The 20,781-nt window shown below is 39.5% G+C and overlaps 1 protein-coding gene across 8 annotated transcripts in view; it reads left to right on the forward strand.

Annotated features, from left to right (window-relative positions):
- CALCOCO2 (calcium binding and coiled-coil domain 2) overlaps positions 1–18,119 on the forward strand; it is a 46,689-nt gene extending 28,570 nt beyond the window's left edge. For 4 of the 8 annotated variants that reach the window (XM_056816868.1, XM_056816869.1, XM_056816867.1 and 1 more), the window contains exons 3-13: positions 2,952–3,054; positions 3,326–3,459; positions 4,620–4,745; positions 7,083–7,210; positions 7,852–7,942; positions 8,711–8,833; positions 9,107–9,193; positions 12,496–12,591; positions 15,179–15,314; positions 16,319–16,350; positions 17,075–18,119. In XM_056816868.1, coding sequence (XP_056672846.1) covers positions 2,952–3,054; positions 3,326–3,459; positions 4,620–4,745; positions 7,083–7,210; positions 7,852–7,942; positions 8,711–8,833; positions 9,107–9,193; positions 12,496–12,591; positions 15,179–15,314; positions 16,319–16,350; positions 17,075–17,248 — 1,230 coding nt within the window. In that variant the 3' untranslated portion in view covers positions 17,249–18,119. Of the gene's footprint in view, positions 1–2,951; positions 3,055–3,325; positions 3,460–4,619; positions 4,746–7,082; positions 7,211–7,851; positions 7,943–8,710; positions 8,834–9,106; positions 9,194–11,340; positions 11,500–11,759; positions 11,950–12,495; positions 12,592–15,178; positions 15,315–16,318; positions 16,351–17,074 lie in introns of those variants that run through there. The other 4 variants (XM_056816865.1, XM_056816866.1, XM_056816864.1 and 1 more) reach the window with 2 other exon arrangements.
- The last annotated feature ends 2,662 nt before the right edge of the window (positions 18,120–20,781 follow it).

The raw sequence follows: 20,781 nt of genomic DNA on the forward strand, positions 1-20,781 counted from the left end.
GCAGGATGTGAGAATAGCAATAGTAGGAACCATTTTACAAATAAGGAACCTCGCAAACCAGTGATTGAGCTGATACTAGATCTCAGATCTCCCTGTTTGAAATCTGTTCATTCCATTTAACTGTTTCCTGAGCTAACCTCTTTTCTTATCCATTCAAAAATGGCTAAGGCCCAAGAGAAGGAAACAGCCTTGTTTTAGAGGCACAGATTCATAGCATCAAGGCCAGAGACACTCTCTTAGCCCTACTCCAGTGAAGAAACCAAAGAATAGGAATCATACAAAAATAAAAATAGCCCCTCTTTTTGGAGGCAGCTGTAACTCTGAGGTTTTCCAACATGATATTTTGGACACAGAGCATTAAGAAACTGCAGGATGTGAATGAGGACTCTATAAAATCCCAGTTTTTGTGGACCTCCTCAGGTCATGATGTCTCTTAACTTGCTCATAGCAACTGGGGTGTATGCTAATTAGACACTAAAACATGCCCTAGTGTGTTCTGTAAGTTTTCAATGTGGCCTTTTCAACTCTACTTTAACTTTTTAATAAACTAAAGTTGAATTTATTTTTAGTTCTCTCTTTCCCCACTGAGCTTGGGCAGTTACAAAATATAAGCTGATTTTGTTAATTATTTTCTGCTGAAGGTGCTATGAATCCCTGTCTTTTCTCTGACATGCTCTTCTTCCATAGCTGATTTGGGTGGGTTTTTTACCTTTCTGGCACTTGTTTTGTTCCACCTTTTCCACCTAATGAGTTTTCTGTCATAAATGTTTTATTTCCATTAGTGTCTTGAAAGGCCCCTAATAGTCATTGAATCATAGTCATTATCACCAAAAAGCCTTCATTAATTATGTATTACATGTGGCTTTATACAAAGAAAAAGAAGCAAATCTAGATGTCTGACAGCTCTCAGGCCAAGGCATACCACAAGCACTGGCAAAATCAGAGATATGTAGGATAAACTTACCATGATGAATCCATGAGTTCCTCAGGGTGGGCTTTCCCTTCAGTCATATAGCTTGAAACCCATTTGTGATTTCTGACCCTTGCTGACCTTAATCTTTTTTTTTTTGGAGACTAGTTCACCATTTGGAATATGCTATAACCTACCTTTAGGTTCCACGTGTTTCCCCATTACTTTTAGGACAACCTGAAATTTTGGAGATTGCAGTATCCCATGGTTTGAAGATAGTCTTACCAGGAGAACATTGGAGTTAAAAAAATGGAATTTTGTTTCAGTTTTCAGATTAGAATCATTGATGATAGTAAAATCATCACATTGGGACTCCTATATACTAACATGAGAAAGTAAATATATTACTAAAGGAAACCAAGATAAGAAGAAGATTGGTCAGAACAGATTATACATGGAGGGTCTTTTCTAGGGGAAGCACAATTTGGAAGACACTAAGGGTCTGATTCTCAAGAAATTTGAAAGAGAGGAATATAAGTGATTGGAGGAAAAAAATCACACTCAGTACTCCCACAGACAGGGATGTCAGTAACCACTAATTCATACTTTCTCATTGCCACAAAATCTTCAGGAAAATAAGAAGAGTTAATGCTCTTAAAGGCATCCCTAATAAACATTTGAGAAAAGAATAGGCAAGTTTTCATGAATAATGTCAACATAGCTAGTGAGTGTCTAAGGGTAAATCGTTTGTACTCAGACCTTCTGGCTCCAGGCCTAGCACTCTATTCAATATGCCACCCTAGCTGTCTTCAAAAATGTCTGGTGGTGTTGGAGTATTCAACACACATGGATGCCTACTTCTTCAAAGGCAGTGGGGAGGTATGCTTCTTTAGTTTATTTGCTATTTTTATATAATTACATATTGTTCTGATGCAGTTTCATTTACTTCATGGTATTTCATGTAAAGTTTTCTTCATTTCATTAATAAGTTCTTAGGGCATAATATTTCATTTCATTGGTATTCATACTACAATTTATTTAGCTACTTCTGTTATTTGACATGTATACTGTCCAGCTTTTTTACTGTCACATATAAAGTTACTTGTTTTACCTTTTTCCACCCATTTACTAACATGATTAGGAAGACTTAATCAGTGGGATCACTGGTTCAGTGATCAGTTTTGTATCTTTTATTTTGTATTGTATTCTTGATTTCCAAAGTGTTTGCCCCATTAGTAAAAAAAAAAAGAAGTTAGTAAAACATTTGTGGTTAAGATGTGATTAATTAACAGGTCCACCAATAATGAATTTTGTCATTTTTAAACCTTTTACCCATTTGATCCATTGTAAGATGATACTTCAGTTGTTTAATTTTGAGGTCTCTGACTTTATAAAGTTTGATTAATTTTAAGTGATCATTAGTAATTTGTGTCCCTTCCTTCATGAATTGTTTGTTCCTATCTTTTTTAAAGTTTTATTGATACTTTTTAATTTTAGTTCACATTTATTTTCAAATATGCCTTTATTCCTTTAAGTTCCCTCCCCAGTGAATTTTTCCTTTGTCTCTTCCAACTTCTTTATTTTCATGTAATCAATTTCATGGCTTGTACCAGTATTTTCGAACAATTTGTGTGATAAATAAGAATTTTCCTTCTTTCTACAGCTGTGTCATTCTTTTTTCTTCTGACTTTTTATAGTGATGAACTTTTTTGTATTTAGATCATGACTCCATTTAGAATTTATTATCATATATAGTGGGAGAAACAGATCTAATCTTATTTTTCGCCATCTCCAATTTTCCTAGTAATTGTTATTGAATCATTATTGTTCCTTCCCCATTGTTTTATAATCCTGAGTTTATTAAGCCTTCATGCAACATTTTTATTGTAGTTATCTATACATCTGTCTTATTTCTCTTTCCATGAGGATAGGAATTGTGCCTTATCTCAACTTTGTAGCCCTTCCAACCTCTGTCATGGTGCTCTGTGCTTAGCAAATAAATGCTTGCTGAATTGCTTTTGTCCTTCCTTTGTCATTCTAGGTAGGATGGAAGACAACCCGAGAATACTACACCTTTATGTGGGCTGCTTTGCCTGCTGACCTCCACAGTAAATCATCCTTGCAGCAACAAGTGCAGTTTAAAGGTAAGAAGTAGTGTTGAGAGTCAGCAGCCCTGCCCCTGTCAACAGGCCTTGTTCTCCTGGCATATATAGTGGCCTTAGAAAGAACCTTTCTTAACCATCACAACATCTGGGTCAGTCAAGCAGTGCTACATTGATGACCTTAGCTGAACTTGTGACCTCTGACCCTAGTTTCTGTATTAATTTTCCATAAAGAATACAAGGTTCTCCCAGGTTCAAGATTTCCTGCCTGTGGAGCTCCCCTTTGAATGAAGTTATATGACTGTCTTTTCAGCTTACTACCTACCCAAAGATGATGAATATTATCAGTTCTGCTATGTGGATCAAGACGGTGTTGTCCGGGGGGCCAGTGTTCCTTTCCAGTTCCGTCCAGAAAGTGAGGAGGACATCCTGGTGGTCACTACTCAGGTACTCCATTCTTCTCCCCACCCCTCATCATTTTGCTGTGGCTTGTCTATATTCATTCTCCTTCTCATGTTAAGAGAAACCCTTCCAATGTGGAGGAAGAGATAGGAAAACAGAAAAATTATCTATGTAAGCTATAGACGTTCACTTGCCATATAGTTTATTACCAAATACTGGGTCAGAGTCTGTATACTTTTTTTTTGATTATTGAATAGCTGATAATGAAGAAATACAAAAGACAGAGGCTTCTGTCTTTAGAGACCTTCCATTCTAGTTAGAGAGCCTAAATTTGTGAACCTGAATTATCTTAAAAATATTAACAAGGGGGCAGCTGGGTGGCTCAGTGGATTGAAAGCCAGGCTAGAGATGAAAGGTCCTAGTTTCAAATCTGGTCTCAGACACTTCCCAGCTGTGTGACCCTGGGCAAGTCACTTGACCCCCATTGCCTAGCCCTTACCACTCTTCTGCCTTGGAGCCAATACACAGTATTGGCTCTAAGACAGAAGGTAGGGGTTTTAAATATATATATATTAACAAGCTATATAATAATAACTGATCTTTACTTTCTCTGAAATTAATATGCTGTCCAATTCTCTTATTTGTGTGTGTCTATGTATATGTGCTTTCAAATCCCAACTGGATTGTGAGTTCTTTGAGGGCTGAAATGGTTTATTATATTTTAGTTACATAACTCTTAGCTGTTGGTATCTTGCATGTGTTCAATAAATATGTATTGATTGATGCAAAATATTTAATGCGATCCATACAATACTAAGAGGGTGGAGAAGATTATTTAGAGTTAAGTGAGATTTGTTATAGAAGGCTATTTGGAATAGTTGAATTTTGAGGTATCTGTGAGGTATGGTTTGGTGGATAAGAAAAAGGGAGGCCACTAAGGATATAGGCAATAGAAGTGGCCAATATCTGTGCCTGGGAACTTGATACTCTCTAGGATTGTTCATAGATATCAACCCAGAATGTCTTCTAGTTCCTGGAGTGTGATTGATACTCAGGAAATATATATGTTTTGTTGGATTTATTTCTCCATTTCATTGAGGCAGAGGAGGAAGAGTGAATCTCAATCAGGAGTGATCCTCATTGTCTCTTGCTAATTAGAAATCTGTCATTTTTCATTTTGGATCTAAGCAGATATTGTTTCCTAGGGAGAAGTGGAGGAGATTGAACAGCTCAACAAGGAACTGCGCCAACAGAACCAGGAGCTGAAAGACAACTGTCTTAGTCTCCAGAAACAGAACTCAGACATGCATGCTGAACTCCAGAAGGTTCAGGTATGGTGCCTTCTATGAGAGGAACTTTGACCTCCACTTCTGGCAGTGTGAATTTATCCTTTCCTTGTGGTCTTTGTGTAAAATAACTCTTATCACATTAAAATCTGACTGATTCCCATCATTTTCAGTGACTGGAGTATGGTAAGCAATGGAAAGGGGAGAAGAGGACCCAGATAATCTGAATAGATATCTGGCAAGCATGTGATAAATCCTTACAAGTTGACTAGAATTTGGGGATTGGTTTATTTTATTTTATTTTATTTTTGGAAAATTTTATTTAATTAGTTAATTTAGAATATTTTTCAATGATAACAAGATTCATATTCTCCCCCCCCTCCCCTTCTCCCAACCCCCTCCCGTAGCTGACATTTAATTCCACTGGGTTTTACATGTGTCATTGATCAAGACCCATTCCATATTATTGATATTTGCACTAGGGTCATCATTTAGAGTCTACATCCCCAATAATATCCCCCTTGACTCATGTGATCAAGAAGTTGTTTTCCTTTTGTGTTTCTACTCCCACAGTTCTTCCTCTGAATGTGGATAACATTCTTTCTCATAAGTCCCTCCAAATTGTTCTGGATCATTTCATTGATACTAGTAGAGAAGTCCATTGCATTCGATTGTAACACAGTGTATCCCTCTCTGTGTACACTGTTCTCCTGGTTCTGCTCCTCTCACTCTGCATCAGTTCCTGGAGGTCATTCCAGTTCACATGGAATTCCTCCAGTTTATTATTCCTTTGAGCACAATAGTATTCCATCACCAACATATACCACAATTTGTTCAGCCATTCCCCAATTGGACGGCATTCCCTCATTTTCCAATTTATTACCACCACAAATTCTTGTACAAGTCTTTATCCTTATTATCTCTTTGGGGTACAAACCCAGCAGTGCTATGGCTGGATCAAAGGTCAGACAGTCTTTTAGCACCCTTTGGGCATAGTTCCAAATTGCCTTCCAGAATGGTTGGATCAATTCACAACTCCACTAGCAATGTATTAATGTTTGGGGATTGATTTAGAATCTAAATCAGTGTGTAAGTGTAAATAATATTAGTTCTTTATTTTTTAAAAACCCTTACCTTCTTTCTTGGAGTTGATACAAGTATCAGTTCCAAGGCAAAAGAATGGTGAATACTAGGCAATTGGGATTGTGACTTGCCCAGGGTCACATAATTAGGAATCGTCTGAGGTCAAATTTGAACTTGGGAACTCCTGACTCCAGGCCTGGTGCTCTATCCACTGAGCCACCTCGATACCTTGTATTAGCTCTTTAAAGAACATTCACCAACAAATTTAGCTCAGATTCTATAAAACATTGATAATTTCTGAACAGAAATAAATTATAAAATTGGGAGGAGAGAAGATAGGAAAACAAAAGGCAAGGGGCATGGAACTGTGAGGAAGAAATGAAAGATTTAAGACAAAAGATAAACCCTGGCATCATTGGGTCTTTCTCTCCTCCAGCTTGATACATTTTTTATTTACTTCCTTGAGCTTTTTTGCTGATGGTTTCTTGTCCATCTTCTTTCTCAAGGCCTTTTCATAAGCCCCAAGTCTAAATTTTATGAAATTCTGTTGTAGGACTATTATAACAGGTTATTAACAATTTTTGCTTCATTCTTCTAGGCCTTTCCCGTTCCATAGAATTCTTAAAAGGAAAAAAATGAGGTCTTCAATATTCCAGCTTTCCCACTGGAGACCTGGAATTGTCTCTCTTTATTTTTTTAAAACCCTTACCTTCCATCTTAGAATCAATACTGTGTATTGGTTCCAAGGAAGAAGAGTGGTAAGGGCTAGGCAATGGGGATTAACTGACTTTCCCCCCAGGGTCACACAGCTAGGAAGATCAGATTTGAACCCAGGACCTCCCATCTTTGGAATTTGACTCTCAATCCACTGAGCCACCTAGCCATCTCCTAAAATTATTTCTTGCTACATTTGAAGAATTTAAAAGCTCTCTTCCTCAAATTTCTTGATTGTGTCCTTCTTTACATGAATTCCATTTTACTGCTGCCTCCCTATGGGTTCTTTCTTTGTCTTTTTTTTTCCTTCCATATTTTTTTCTTCTTCCACTTCAACAAGGTTCCCTTTGAACACAATTAAGAGAAGCTGATTGTATCTTGTGGTCTGGCCACCAGGTTTCCCATTGCTCATTCCTTAAAGTGGAATTTTAGAAGAATTTCAGGTCTGATGCATTTTGAAGATGAGACTGCACAGGAATAAGGAGAGTAGAGTACAAGGTTCTTTCACTGGATGTTAAACACCACTGATTCCTTGGAGTAAGGGGCTCTACTCATGCATGGCCTTTTTTGCTTATTCCTCTTTAGGACCTGCAAGAGAAACTGGAATCTCTAACAGATATCAATAAGAAGTTGGAGCAGAAGGTCAGTGTCCTGAATGAAGAAAATGAGGGTCTGAAAGTACAGAAGGGCTGTTGGGAGACAGAACTACTTCAGTGAGTGTGCTTTTTTGGACCTCTTGAGATACTAGCAAAGCACTGGGGATCCTGAATAGAGATGGGTTAGAAACCATTGGAATGATAATTTTGAGAATTTGAGAAAATAATCATAAAAGAACCAAAAGGTTTACAGAGCACTTGATATACCTAATTTCATTTGATCCTCACTCTGTAAGGTAGGGATTATTAGTGTTATGCTCATTTTATACAAGAGTAAACTGAGTCTTAAATGCTAAAAAGTATCACATAGCTAATAAGTGTGAGAAGTTGGATTCAAACTGTTCCAACCCCATAGCTTTTCCTACTCTACCACACTGCCTCTCTTAAATGCATGTTAGTCCCAAAGGCAAAGAGAATCTCCTTTCAAATGAGGAGCTCCAGGATTCTGGATAGAAGTTCAAGACTTTGAGAATATGCTACGGAGATCCCAGCAGTACAGAGTCTACTAGAGTCAGACAACGAAAACAAAACTGAAGGATTCATGAATGGGTTTTAGGGATGGTGTGCAAAATCAAGGTTAAACTACCCTTATTTTAAATAATTCAAGATATCGAGAAGATAAAATTAATTTCACTTTTCCTAAACCCAGTGGATGAGCCTTTGGGGTAGGTTCTGATATCAACATCTTCATTTTCCAGACTTAAAGTGCAGAACCAGAATGTGTCTTCAGAAAATGAGAAAATGGGCATCAGACTGAGGGCTACTCTGGATCACCTTGATAAGCTTGAGGTAGGCAAGAATGTAATTGCCCTTATCATTTTGCATATCTTTTTAGACACCTCTCCTGTCTCTACTCCTTGCTAGTAATGTAGCTTAGGAGAAAAAGCACTGTTGGGTGCAAAAAGCACAAGACTAGAATCTGAGTTTGCATTTTTCATTTATTATAATTCTTATTTGGCCCTGCCTTGTTATTTTAAAGTCTGGCCTCATCTCTTGCCATCCCCAAATCTACAAAGTAGTATGTATATATATATGTGTGTATATATATATGTGTGTGTATATATATTTATATATACACACATGTGTATGTATGTATGTATGTGTATATATATATATATATATATATATATATATATATATATAAAATTTCAGATCCTAGTCAAGGTGCTTGACATTATAGCTGCAAACACTCCCCACCAACTTTCTCCATATGATCTAACCTTAAGGGCAATTCTGACATAGAAAGAAGGACCAGCCACTGCATCTGGAACCCCTTGTTTAGGAACTGTGCTAGAATCTATTCCCTAAGAGCGAATATTGAAGGTGGCTTATGGAATCAGTCATACCCATATGAGGGACATCAACTTAGCATATAAATGTTTAGGGTTTCTAAATTCATTGTAGAAGATGGAATACTGCCAAGCAATATTTTTTTTGAACATTTGGGGACTACCTTGAGAATAAGTATCTTTTGCCTTGATAAGCTTCACAAAATAGCAGTCCTCTTTCATGCTGCTCCCTCTACATTTTTTGTCACATTGGCTCTTCTTGCAATAGGCACAGATTTCAGTTCGAGAGAAAGAAATGGAGAAGCTGACTCAGGGAGACCGGGACAAAATAGAACAGTTGGAGCGTTTGAAGAAGGAAAATGAACAGTTGCTTCTCAGTTTGACTAAACAGGTAGAAGCATGGGGAAGAACAGAGTACACCATATGTCTAGACCTTTATAAATTATATGCCATTGTGCACATCACCTCTCCTTTATTACCCTCTTTACCTGCATGTGACTTGGGGGAGTTGCCAGGGGAACCCATCTGGAATGTCGATGTCTCAGTGTTTTTTTATTTCCTCCCAGAAGCTGAGGAGGAGAGATCCCCTTAGATCCTGTTCACCCATAGTCCCTACATCTCCCTGTCCTAGTGATGCTTGGCTTAAGTCTGTATTTTTGTGCAGAGGGAGCACCAGCAGAAGCTTGAACATACTGTGGAGGATATGAAGCAAAAGGACACTACCGCTAACCGGAAGCAACAGGAGTTCACGGCATGTCTCTAAATGGTTCTGAGGGAAGGGGCCTAATCGAAGAGGAGATAGCAATTGTCTTAGGGATGTGGAGATGACAGCATTGTTTTTCTGAACATCCTTTTTCTATATAAGTAGGGAAAGAAGGCTACCGAGGACAACAGAGAGTAGTGACGGGTTTTCCTCATAGGAAATAAGTGATGAAGAGATTTAGAAATTTAGAAAGATCTAGAAAGCTAGCTGTCACCTTAAGGTATATCCTAAGCAAGGAGGCTGGAATCCTGGGTTCTAATGTTCACAACATCCTTGTTCACAAACTGTGAGCTCAGCTAAGTTCCCTAACCCCTGAGGGCCTTGACCACTCCACCAGGAGAAAGATGATGATAATCCCATACTTCCTCACAGAGATGGTATCAGGACAGGCATGGTTTTTTTAAACATATATATTTTTAATATATGTTTATATATTTATATATAAATAAAAATAAATATATGTAATAAATACATAAATATATATAACATATATTTATATAAATAAAACTTGTAATTCTTTAGGAGAACGGGGCTGTAGCGTTGCAAGTAAGCAAAAGTTTTGTGGAGAAGGACAGAGAGAGAGAGTGTGTGTATGTGTGTGTGTGTGTTTTTACATATACATGAAAAAAGAAACAGCATAACATAGAGACTAAAAAGCTAGCTTCCAAACTGGGAAAAGCTGATCAATGGCAGATACTACCCATGTGACCCTGGACAAGTCAGCTAACTTCTCAGTGTCCCAGGCAACTTTCTAACACAGTAGTTTGTGAGCTCCTGATTGTGCATAAGTAGAGCAAGTAAGATTCCTCCCTCAAAATTTCCCCACCCAGAGGTAATTCAGGGCAAACCAATGCACACACATAGTCACATTTACTTGCCTGGTTCTAGTCCCAACTCTTGATATGTAATTGATTATGTGATGCTGAGTAAATACACTTAATCTCTTAGTACCCCAAGTAACTCCAGAACAGCTGCCAGTCTGCATTGTTTTGGGGGGAGATCCTTGATCCCACATTCCCTTTGCCAGTGAAATCATAAATCTGGGCTAAAATTATCCAAATATGTAAATGTGTATATATACGTACCTGAATGTCTTTGTGTATATTTGCACAAATACATATGTATATTACAGTGCCCTGTAGTCAGCTTTCCTTGACCTTATTGGTCAGCTGTTTGTACTACCTGTTCAGTAGATTGATTGTGAAGACATTGCTTTGTTAACATTAAAACACTATAAATTTAAGTTCCTTATATTACTGTTCTCTCTCATGGTGAGTATAATGGGTTTCAGAAGACAAATTCTGGGGCAGCTAGGTGGCTCAGTGGATAGATAGCCAGGTATAGAGAAGAGAAGTCCTAGGTTCAAATGCTAGCTATGTGACACCCTGGGACAAGTAATTTACCCCTAATTGCCTAGCCCTTACCCCTCTTCTGTATTGAAACCAATACTGAATATTGATTCTAACACAGAAGGTAAGACTTTTTATTTTTAAAACAGAAGAAGATGGCAACAACCAACTCTTAAAAATTGTATGGTAAGCATGGGAGAGATCTCGCATTTTATAAGCTATTTGTCTTGTTTTTTATAAAATCAAGAGTTGGAGGTAGTTATGATTCTCCCTGATGAATTCGAAAGATGTATGATTTCCTATATGTTCCAATGACCCAAATTGCATCTTCTCCATGTTTTATGATTAGCTGTGGCCATTGAGGCAATGTGCCATTTCACACTTGGCTAGCTAGGTAGGTCTTCAGTCACAGTAAACAATCTCTTCTCTGGCTCAGATTCTTAAGTCTTACCCATTTGGTAAAGACCTGCCAAAACTTATATATTACAGAAATAGTCTTTTTGTACCCCATTTTCTCTAGATCACAGTGAGAATCAGAATAATATGACTAGGAATTCTACTTTGTATAGTATAACAAATTACTGAATTAGATTATTTGGAGCCTAATAGGGGGCTATTTTGTGAGGGTAGGTCTTTTTTTTTTTGTGAGGTCTTCAGTGCCTGGGTTTCTTTAATTTTCATAGTATTTATTTTGGGGCCCATAAGCTCCACCATCTCTGGTACCAGCTCCATATCCCTCCTACAAAGAGGCAGCTAACCCTGGGGGCAATGTATCTTGTACTTCAGGGACCTAGGGACAAGAAAGCACCAGTGGAGAAGCAGTTAGTACAGGAGGTGGAGCGGCTGAAATCGAAGGTAGAGGCTGGGAGAGCATGTTTCATAGAGAAGTACAAAGAGTGTCAGCGCCTCCACAAACAGATCAGGCAGCTGAAGGCTGCTGTGCTGGTAGGTGACCAAGACAGGGGTGGGAAGGCAAGGGAAGTAGGCCCTGGGAGTCTTTAGATAGCTAAGCCCTGGGATTGTGCTCTCAGTTCAGAATGGAATGGAATTTAATCTAAGGGCTGGGGTGGGAGTGGGGAGAGGAGTGCATGTTATTGAGACCTACTGGCCTCATCCCAACTATAGATCTCAGAGAGGGTTCCCCTCACCATTGGGCAAGTTCCTCCGCAGGTTCAGATGGTACTTTTTCATTTCTTCCTTTTGAGGAAGTGAACGGGGACAAACAGAAGGACAAGAAAAACCAACAACAGCCTGTGGGGCTGGGGAGCAAGGAGCCTGCAATCACCCCTGCCATCGGGTAGCCCCTTCCCCTTCCTCAGGGCCAACCAAAAGCACACAGCAGCCTGGGCACCAGCATTCCAATAAAAGCTTTAATAAAATGGAGAATTAACTTTAGTGTTTTCTGAAGTATGTGCATGTGTATGTATGTAGGAGGTGGGGAAACCATAAGACTTATGTCTGTTGAACTAATTTATTATGTCCTCGGCCAGGAACGGGATACCACCAGACTGAAAAGCAGAAGACTTCATTTTTTTCCCACTTGTGACCTTAGATAAGGCCCCTTCAGGGCCCTCTAATTTCTTAGAATCACATGGTGGCCTTGATCCTTGTACATACTAGGTAGAGTAGACAAAGGTAGGATTCACTGCAGAGTGTGAAAACCCTTCAAATGAGGAACTCTTTCAACACAAGGATTACTGTGCTCACAGTTCTCCCCATTTCCCTCTGGTCAATTTTAAGGTTCTACTCAACCATCCCCTTTCCCCTTTCCCTTACTTATATCCTTGGCCAGACCCAAAGGACCCACATTTGGTACCAACTTGCTCTTCCCCATGCCCCAGCCTCACCCTTCAGAACTAGAGACTTCCTCTGTGTTCCCACTTCATGTCAGAGTCCCAGACTGAAATCTGTTATCTAATTTGGTTTCATTTCTCTTGACAGAACCAGATCAGTGACCTGATGAAGAGGCTAGATGAGAGCAAGTTTTTCTATCAGGAGCTACAGAAAGAGAAGACAAGAGTAGAAGGAGAAAAAGATGTAAGGATATAAAAGGACAGGAGTCCGCATCCTCAAAACTGGAGTGGATCAGGGTGGCCTGTTAGGCAGAAATGAATTGGGAACTTGAAAGTTCATTAACAATCTTTCTGGCAGATGCACCTGGTCCAGCTGCATCCTCCTATGGCATAGTAAACACATGGTTTCATTTGAGACTTGCCATTTTTATTCTTGAGTTTCACTGGTTTCATCTCATCTTTTCACTTTTGTGCATGGAGAAGGTTGGGGGAAGGTTAGATTTGGTCACTGGTGCTAATTTTTTGTGAGCAGTGATTGGAAGCCTACTGCTGTGACCAGGAAAGAGCAGCTTTCTTGGTACTAGGCACACAATTGACTTATCATGATTTTTTATTAGTCATTTCACTAAAATATATTGAGTCCTGATGAGTGGGTTGATTGAGAGGGACAGCAAGTAAATAGGAAAGGAAGCTATTTGGTCTGCTAATCCAGCCCCACAGAACACATGTACATTTGAACACAACAATGCTCATGTTCTGACTACTTATTTTATCTCCCTCCTCCCTGCAACTGGGCCTACCCAGGGTCTCTGCAACTCTTAATCTCTCTGAGCCTCAGTTTCCCAGTCAGTAAAATGGAGTGGATAAGATACTCTTGGAGGTCCTTCCAACTCTGGCATGCTGTGATTCTGGGCTGTACCTTTGAGAATAGAAACATGATGACCCCTGTATCTCAGATGTGCTATTGTGTCTTAGTGTTTAACAGGGATTTTGTCAGACTTTGTCAGACAGACTCAGATAAGCTAAAATGGGAAAGCACTTTGTAAGCCTTAAAGTGATATATATTATTGTTATGAAGCCTCTAATCTGGTAATGACTTTATTCCCTGGGTTTTCTATTGCACTTCTGTAGAGCAATGCAAGGGATCGTTGGTCAGCATTTAAAAATGTAAGAATATGAAAGTATTAGTATGCCTATAATAGATCATTTACTGCTCAGGGAGGGAGAGACTGAATCACAAAATGTCAGAAAACAATTAACAAAAATTTTTTTCTACATGTAATTGAAAAAAAAAAGTTTAAAAAATTTCTTTAATGTATGTACAGAGGAGCAGCTAGGTAGCACCGAGTATAGAGCTCCAGGCCTGCAATCAGGAGGATTTAGGTTCAAATCTGGCCTCAGATACTTTCTAGCTGTGTGATCCTGGGCAAGTTACTTAACCCCAATTGCTTCCTGTTCTTCACTGCTCTTCTGTCTTAGAATTGATACGAGGACAGAAGGTAAGGGTTTTTAAAAAAAAAGAAAAATAAATGGACATACACATGTAAATTTAATCTCCATTATTAACTCTTAAGTCTAGACAAGCAACAAAATCTAGACAACAACAAATCTGGATAAAACAATGAAGCCCTGGTTTGCCAATTTCTGAGCTGTCTGTGCTCCCACAGAAAATTTAACAGGCTGGCCCCAGCACACCAGTACTTAGGAAGGGGCTTTCATTGTATTCTCTGTTGACATAGACTGACTTTCTACCACAGCTCCATTCGAATGTGGAATTGCTGCTTCTTGACCGAGGGAGCTGCTGATAAAAGCTTGGTTGTAGATAGAAACAGACATCAAAAATCATTTAGTCCAGCCCCCTCCTTTTAAAAATGGGGAAACTGAGGCTCAAGGTTACAGAGGTATATTAAAGTTCAGAGGTGGGCCTTGAACCCAGGTCCCTTGACTGACAGGATCATTACTCTTTTCACTATACCTCGGACATCCTGAGACTTTGTTAACAATTAGAGAAATGACCTGTATTCAAACTATATTAAAAATAGATCTTAATACTGGGATAAATCATATAAAGAAATATGATACACATAGAAAACGTAGAAAATGTTAGCAATTAGCTTGATCAATATAACAGTTAAAAGTGATAAATAACAGGCAATGATATGTTTCCTTTGTTTCTATCCCTCTTCTGTGGTTGCTTAATAGAAGATGAGACAGGGATAGGTTGGTGGCTCAGTGGATAGAGAGCCAGGCCTGAAGTTGGAAGGACCTGGGTTCAGAATCTGGCTTCAGACACTGTGTCCCCCTCGGCCAGTCCTTTTAATCCCCATTGCCTAATCCATACTGCTCTTCTGCCCTGGAACTAATACTTAATATCATTTCTAAGACAAAAGGTAAGAGTTTTTTTTAATAGAATGAGAGATGAAAAAAGAGTAAGAGAATTTAAATCAGTTTAAAATGTACAATGCACAAAAAATGAAAAGTTTTATATGATGTATAGGTTTGAAGCAATGGTTGACTCTGGAATTTCTATGGCAAATTTTCTGTCCTATCCTAGGTCCTTACGTCAGCGTTTTCCCAGGCTCCTTTCCCCTATTGCTTATAGGTTCAGCATGCAAATTCTTTATTGTCGTGTTTTCTTAAACCAAGTAGGATAAGCAAGATATAGCTTTGTTTTTTTTAATTCTTTAGATTAGGAAGTTCCTATGTGTTCCCCCATGCCAATTGATAATTGAGAACCAGGGCCAGTAGTGTGGCCTCTCCCTGTTAGCATTTATCAGTCTATTACTTTATCAGGTGCTGGCTGTCATTTCATCTAAATATTCTCTTTGTAGCTCTTGCAGAAGGAAAATGAGAGGCTGCTGTGTTATGTATGTAATGATTCTGGTTCTAATCTGCTCTCTAACCCTATTCCTGTTCAAGAAGCCCTGGAAGAAAACACTGGACTTGTCTTTGGAAATCCTTATGCTGGTAAGACCTCTCTAACACATCATTCCAGTTGAAAATTTTCTGCTTTTATCCTTGTCCCTCCACTAAATCCTCTTCCTTCAGCTTGAATTGCTCATTAAGATAGTAGCCCTGTTGACAGGACAGACATGGGGAGGATTTGCTTGTTGGGCAAAAGCTGAGGACCAAATAGAAAAATTGCTTGGCAGAAGGTGTTAATTGAGGAATAAATCTGGACCTGGGAGACGCAAATCAGATCATTCACCCAGAGGCTGCAGACACAAATTGAGTCCCGTGGCTATAGACCAAATGTATAAATCAGAGAAACGTCTTTAGGTAGAAGATATACACTAAGCACCAAAGCTGGGGAAGCTAATTAAGGTTGGGAAATGTGAGAAGAAGAGATGAGATGTTTTGTCCAGTAACAGGCATCTGGGGAAAAAAGGAGGGGGAGAAGGGGGATGGGGTATGGAAATAGTCACCCAAACAGATCGTGGTAAAGGAGAAGCAGTATGGAGCTCATTAGACATACAGAAAAGATGGAAGAACTAAGGGTGTAGAGGCCCATTTTACCTCTACCTTTTGAGACTCCTTGGTGAACATGCTTGAAAGAGGAGAGAGTTTAGTTTTAGTTTATTGGCTCAGCTTTCTTTAGTGCCCCAGAGGGCACTCTGAGGCTGTGCCATTGGAATTGCTTTTTCAGTTACATCAAATATGTGGGAACGTCACAAGTATGGTTTTCATTTTTTAAAATTGCATCTAATCGGCATCTCCAAAGCCTTTGAAGTCTAATATCAATTTGAGGTGTTTTTGATTCTTCTTGTTTCTTCTAGCCATTGTTTCTTTATCTTTGACTTTATGATTTGGTCTCTTGCCTCAGAGGTAGTTGTATATAGGCATGTATGAAACTAGAGATAAGTGGAGTGGGAGTGAGGAGAAGGGAAACCTACACAATACCTGCTAGGTCTCAGCTGGAAAAGATAGTAAAAAGTATTTTCTGTGAATGAAATTCTTCTGTTTTTTTCCAGCTGCCCAAGACATCCAGTACATCCCTATTCTGGTAAGTATCTAATTGTTGGACTTTCTCATATTAAAGGGATTATCCCTCCCTTCTCACTTCCTAACGACCAGGGAAGGACTGATTAGTTATTATTGCTACAGGGGTCAGTGGTCAGTTTGATCTGGGGCTAGAAGTGAGCCGAAGTGGACAAAGCTCTGCCTGCCTTTTCTACTTCACTTCATCTCTGGGAATTATTTGTTAAAATTAGAGGTGGGACAATCAGAACAGTGCTCAGATGTGACTCAGATTGAAGTAAAGAATGCACCTTCTGAATTGGAAGCCATTTCAGTGAATTACTAATCCTAGGCATCTCCTGATTGAGAGACAGAAAGGTTTATCAAGAGGGGAAGAAGGCAGGCGCAGTGAGGTCTGGTACAGGAAATGGGTTTAGTTTAGTTTTTTTTTTAACCTTTCTGTCTTAATCAGTACTAAGTTTTAGTTTCAAGGCAGAAGAGCAGTAAGGACTAGGCATTAGCAGTAAGGACTAAGTGATCTCCCATGGTCACATAGCTAGGAAGTGTCTGAGGACAGTTTTGAACCCAGGACCTCCCATCTCTAGGCCTAGGTTCTTAGTCCACTGAGCCACCCAGCTGCCCACATGTGTTTAGTGTTTATACTTTCAAGTCTAAAACCTCTTAGCTGTGCTTCTGTTTGAGTAACTCCTCAGAATCAGTAAATTCCCTACTCCTTGAATGGCTGTTAATCTCTGTCTCCCTCTTCATAGCCCTCTATTAAAAAGTGCCCCATCTGCCATGGGGTCTTTCCTGATGATGTCGAGGAAAACGTCTTTGAACAGCACCTGCAGACCCATATCCTGGACTGTCCATTTTGTGATGAGGTCTTCTCAGAGGCTGAGCGGCAGGTGTATGATGACCATGTGTTCTGCCACTCACTCTAAAAAGTGTCACAAGTGCTTGGCCTCAGGTAGAATAGACCAGAAAGCTCCTTTTAATGAGTCAAGATTGGATCTAAACCTGAAACTACTAATTCCACTCAGTCTCTCTTTCCTCTGTGGATGGCATCCTCTTCACCCATCATTGAGACATTTGTTACCTGCTGCAGCCTTTTGGATCAGTCTCTACTGTTAGCTCAGATAATAGCTTCAGTGATACTAACCTGTAGCTTTTACCTTTCTATAAAAGGACTCACTCAGACAGCCCTGGAATGAGACTACCTTGGTTTTGCAAACTCCAGAACCTGGCTTGGGCACTAAAATGATTGGCCCTCTGTGTTACCTAAATGCTATTGAATTGGGCAAGCCAAAATGAAACCAGCTCAGATGAATTTGCAATGTACTCACTTCTGGTCCTACATCTAGAAGTCATCCAAGGGGCTGGGGATTTCACATCCTGTTCCTTAGCTCTTTTGCTTCAACTAGCTGCTTTAATTGGTCACATTTAGCAAAGCTGAGAACTAATGTGTCATGTGAGGTGTTTTGCCCAACCTCTCCCTTCCCATAGAAGTACATTTTTCTGTAGCAAGTTTGGGGAGTTCTATGATCTTGAGCACATGAAATCTCACGAGATACCTTCAACTGCTCCAGCTATCACTTCCTAATTTTGGCTTTTTTCTATGCAAAAATACAACCCTTGCTGTAATGCCCTTTCATAGCCAGTAATTAGAAATCAGTGGTTTGGAATTGTTTTCCTCAGCAGCAGGTGGGTTTAAATTATTTTGGATAAGCAAGAATAATGGATATTTAAAACAGTTCATCTCTTGATTGCTTGAAGATAAATAAAATCCTCATATGTTTGACTTTGGTGATTTAAGAACACTGGTTGTGTGTCTTTTGCTCTGGGGGTGTGGGGAAATAGCCCTGGGAGGAAGAAGCCTTGTAATTTAGCCCCTCTCCTGTCTTCACTCTAGTTTGGCAAATGAGGGCCCAACGGCTACTGTGGAGTAGAAAGTATCAAACATAGCTTGAAAAGTCCTGAGGCCTGCTCTTACTCTCAGATTCCTTGATTTGCAAAGACAAGTAAGAATTTCAGAACTCAGAACAAAGCTCCATTGTCCAAATGTAGAGAACTAAAACTTAAGGGGAAAAAACCCTCTCTTTGATTCTGTTAAGTGAGTAAGATGGAGTGGCCACTGTATGGAAGACCTTTATGGAATAGAAAATAAACTATTCTTACCCTTGTAAAATTAGAAGAAATGGAAGTTCCCATGTAAAGATATGTGGGTCCACTTGGGTTGTCTGAATGCATAGACAAGTGGTTTGCTGGTACCTTGGATAGATATTTCTGTAATCTAGATGACTCCTCTCCACTAAGAGAGACTACACTTTCCACACTGAGGGGGATTTGGAAGAAGACTGCCTGGAGTGCATGCTTGCCTATTTCTAAGAGGAGCAATGGGCTAGGTTTCTATCTGCCCCTTCAGATATTGCTGTCTTAAGTGCAGTTTAGTTTTAAACAAAAGCCAATCCTGTTTGCTGATAATGGTTAAAGCAGTTTTCCTTTGACACTTACCAGCTTAGCCCCACACCAAAAGCTGATTACAAAGAAAACAATGACAAATTGTGAATAGCTAGTAAACTTTTTTATCCAAGTGAACAAACTGGGTAAATTACACAGATTAGAATGGACCTAGAAATATCCAAGAGTGACTGACCTGTTCAGATGAGAATGAGATAAAATCTCAGCTGAAGGGAGACACTGCCTGATCTCACCCTAGGGGAAATTAATTCTTTGAAGTCTAGGGTGGCAAGCTGAAAATGAAGGACAAAGTTGAAGGGAGCCTCTCCCTGTCTACATTGTTCACAACTTCCACAGTCTTTCCACATGTCTCCCAGAGCTTTGAGCTCATGTGTCTCCTCAGTTTTGTCCCACAGTTTCAACATTCTCCCTACCATTCAGGAGGCCCATCTCCCTACAAACTGCCACATTCAAAATGCCCAGTTACATGGTCCTTTAAAGCATTTTATGTACTGAATCTCATTTGAGAGCTAACGGTACTCCTGTTTCTCACCTGAAGAGTGGAGAGACTCAAGTCAAGGCTCTAAGAGCACCTAAGGCCACACTGTTCCCCAGTATTACTAAAAATAGGGATGGAATCTCCTGAAGAAGAGGGTGCCTTGTCTATTTAGGGAAATGAATCTAGCTAGAAACATCCAACCTTCAAACTAATCAGATGGAAAATCTTTCTACACACTCAGTAATGCCCGGGACTCCTCAAGTGCTAACTCCCTTAGTCTAGGCATTCAGCTGCTGTACTTGGTCCTCACTCCCCCACCCCCTAAACCCATCATCTCCCAGTCAATTTGAAGCCAGAGTGGGCAGCAGGGGAATCCCCCCAGCTTCCTCAGTCATGAGCACATCTGGGGAGATGACTCATTCCCTGCAACCTCTGCCTTTTCCAGAGCCAGTTCCTGATCATCTGGTCATCTGTATCCGCAGTCTCTAGGTGGTAGTGTCCTCTTCTGCTCTCATCATAGAGATGGATGTAACTAATAAAGCTGGAGGGATGGTCCCCCACTGGTCTACAAATCTCGAATAATCATATTAAGGGATCTGGCCTCCTCTACCTAATGTTATTGCCTTCTCCCAGCAGAATGAAAGTAAATGTGACTGCAGGAGGGAACCAGGCTTCTTGCCCACCCAGAGTCAATCAACATTTATTGAATGCCCACTGTGTGCAGAGGCATTGGAAAATTTTCTTTTTTAAAAAATGTTTTATAGATTGGTCTCAGCCCTGGGTGAGCTATAAGGCAATGTGGTATAGAAGGTAGTATACTTACTGGACAAGGAGTCTGGAAGTCTTGAATGGAAATCCCACCCCTGTCACTCACTGAGTGGCCCTGGGCAAGTCACACACTCTTAGCCTCATTTTCCTCATCTGTAAGATGAGGGAGTCGAATTTTCTGATCATGATCTCTAAAGCCCCCTTCTAGCTGTAATCCTATAAGATTAATGAAACAAAACAACAAAAACTGGCTTTAATGCAGTCAGCAGTGATGTTGTGCAGTCTTTTAAGAGTTATTTTGATTTTTCTGATCTACCTTTGTCTAGTTATTATTTCTGTGCCTCTCTGATCCCAGCAAACACCCATTGTAACATTTTTTAGGAATTAAAATGGTGAGGTGATTTTTCAAAAATTGAAGGAAAGATGACACTATCTCCTGACAAGTGGTTGGTTGTGTGTGTCAGAGATTACTCTCCCTTACTATGTAACTACACAAAATGGAGTCCAAGATGAAAGTTGTTTTTTTCTAAACTCTTACCATCTCTCTTAGCAATTATTTTAAGAACATTTTTATTTTTAATATTTATTTATTTAATAGAATTTATTCTCAAGTATCTCAGCCTCTCCCTCCCTTCCCAGCACTTGACTAAAAAAAAAAATATATATATATATATATACACACATATATATATGAAATTGTATTTTTTGTGTGTTTTTTAACTCATTCTCTGAAGGTGGACATTCACAAAT

Source organism: Monodelphis domestica, chromosome 2 (genome assembly GCF_027887165.1).
Source record: "Monodelphis domestica isolate mMonDom1 chromosome 2, mMonDom1.pri, whole genome shotgun sequence".
NCBI classification, from domain to species: Eukaryota; Metazoa; Chordata; class Mammalia; order Didelphimorphia; family Didelphidae; genus Monodelphis; species Monodelphis domestica.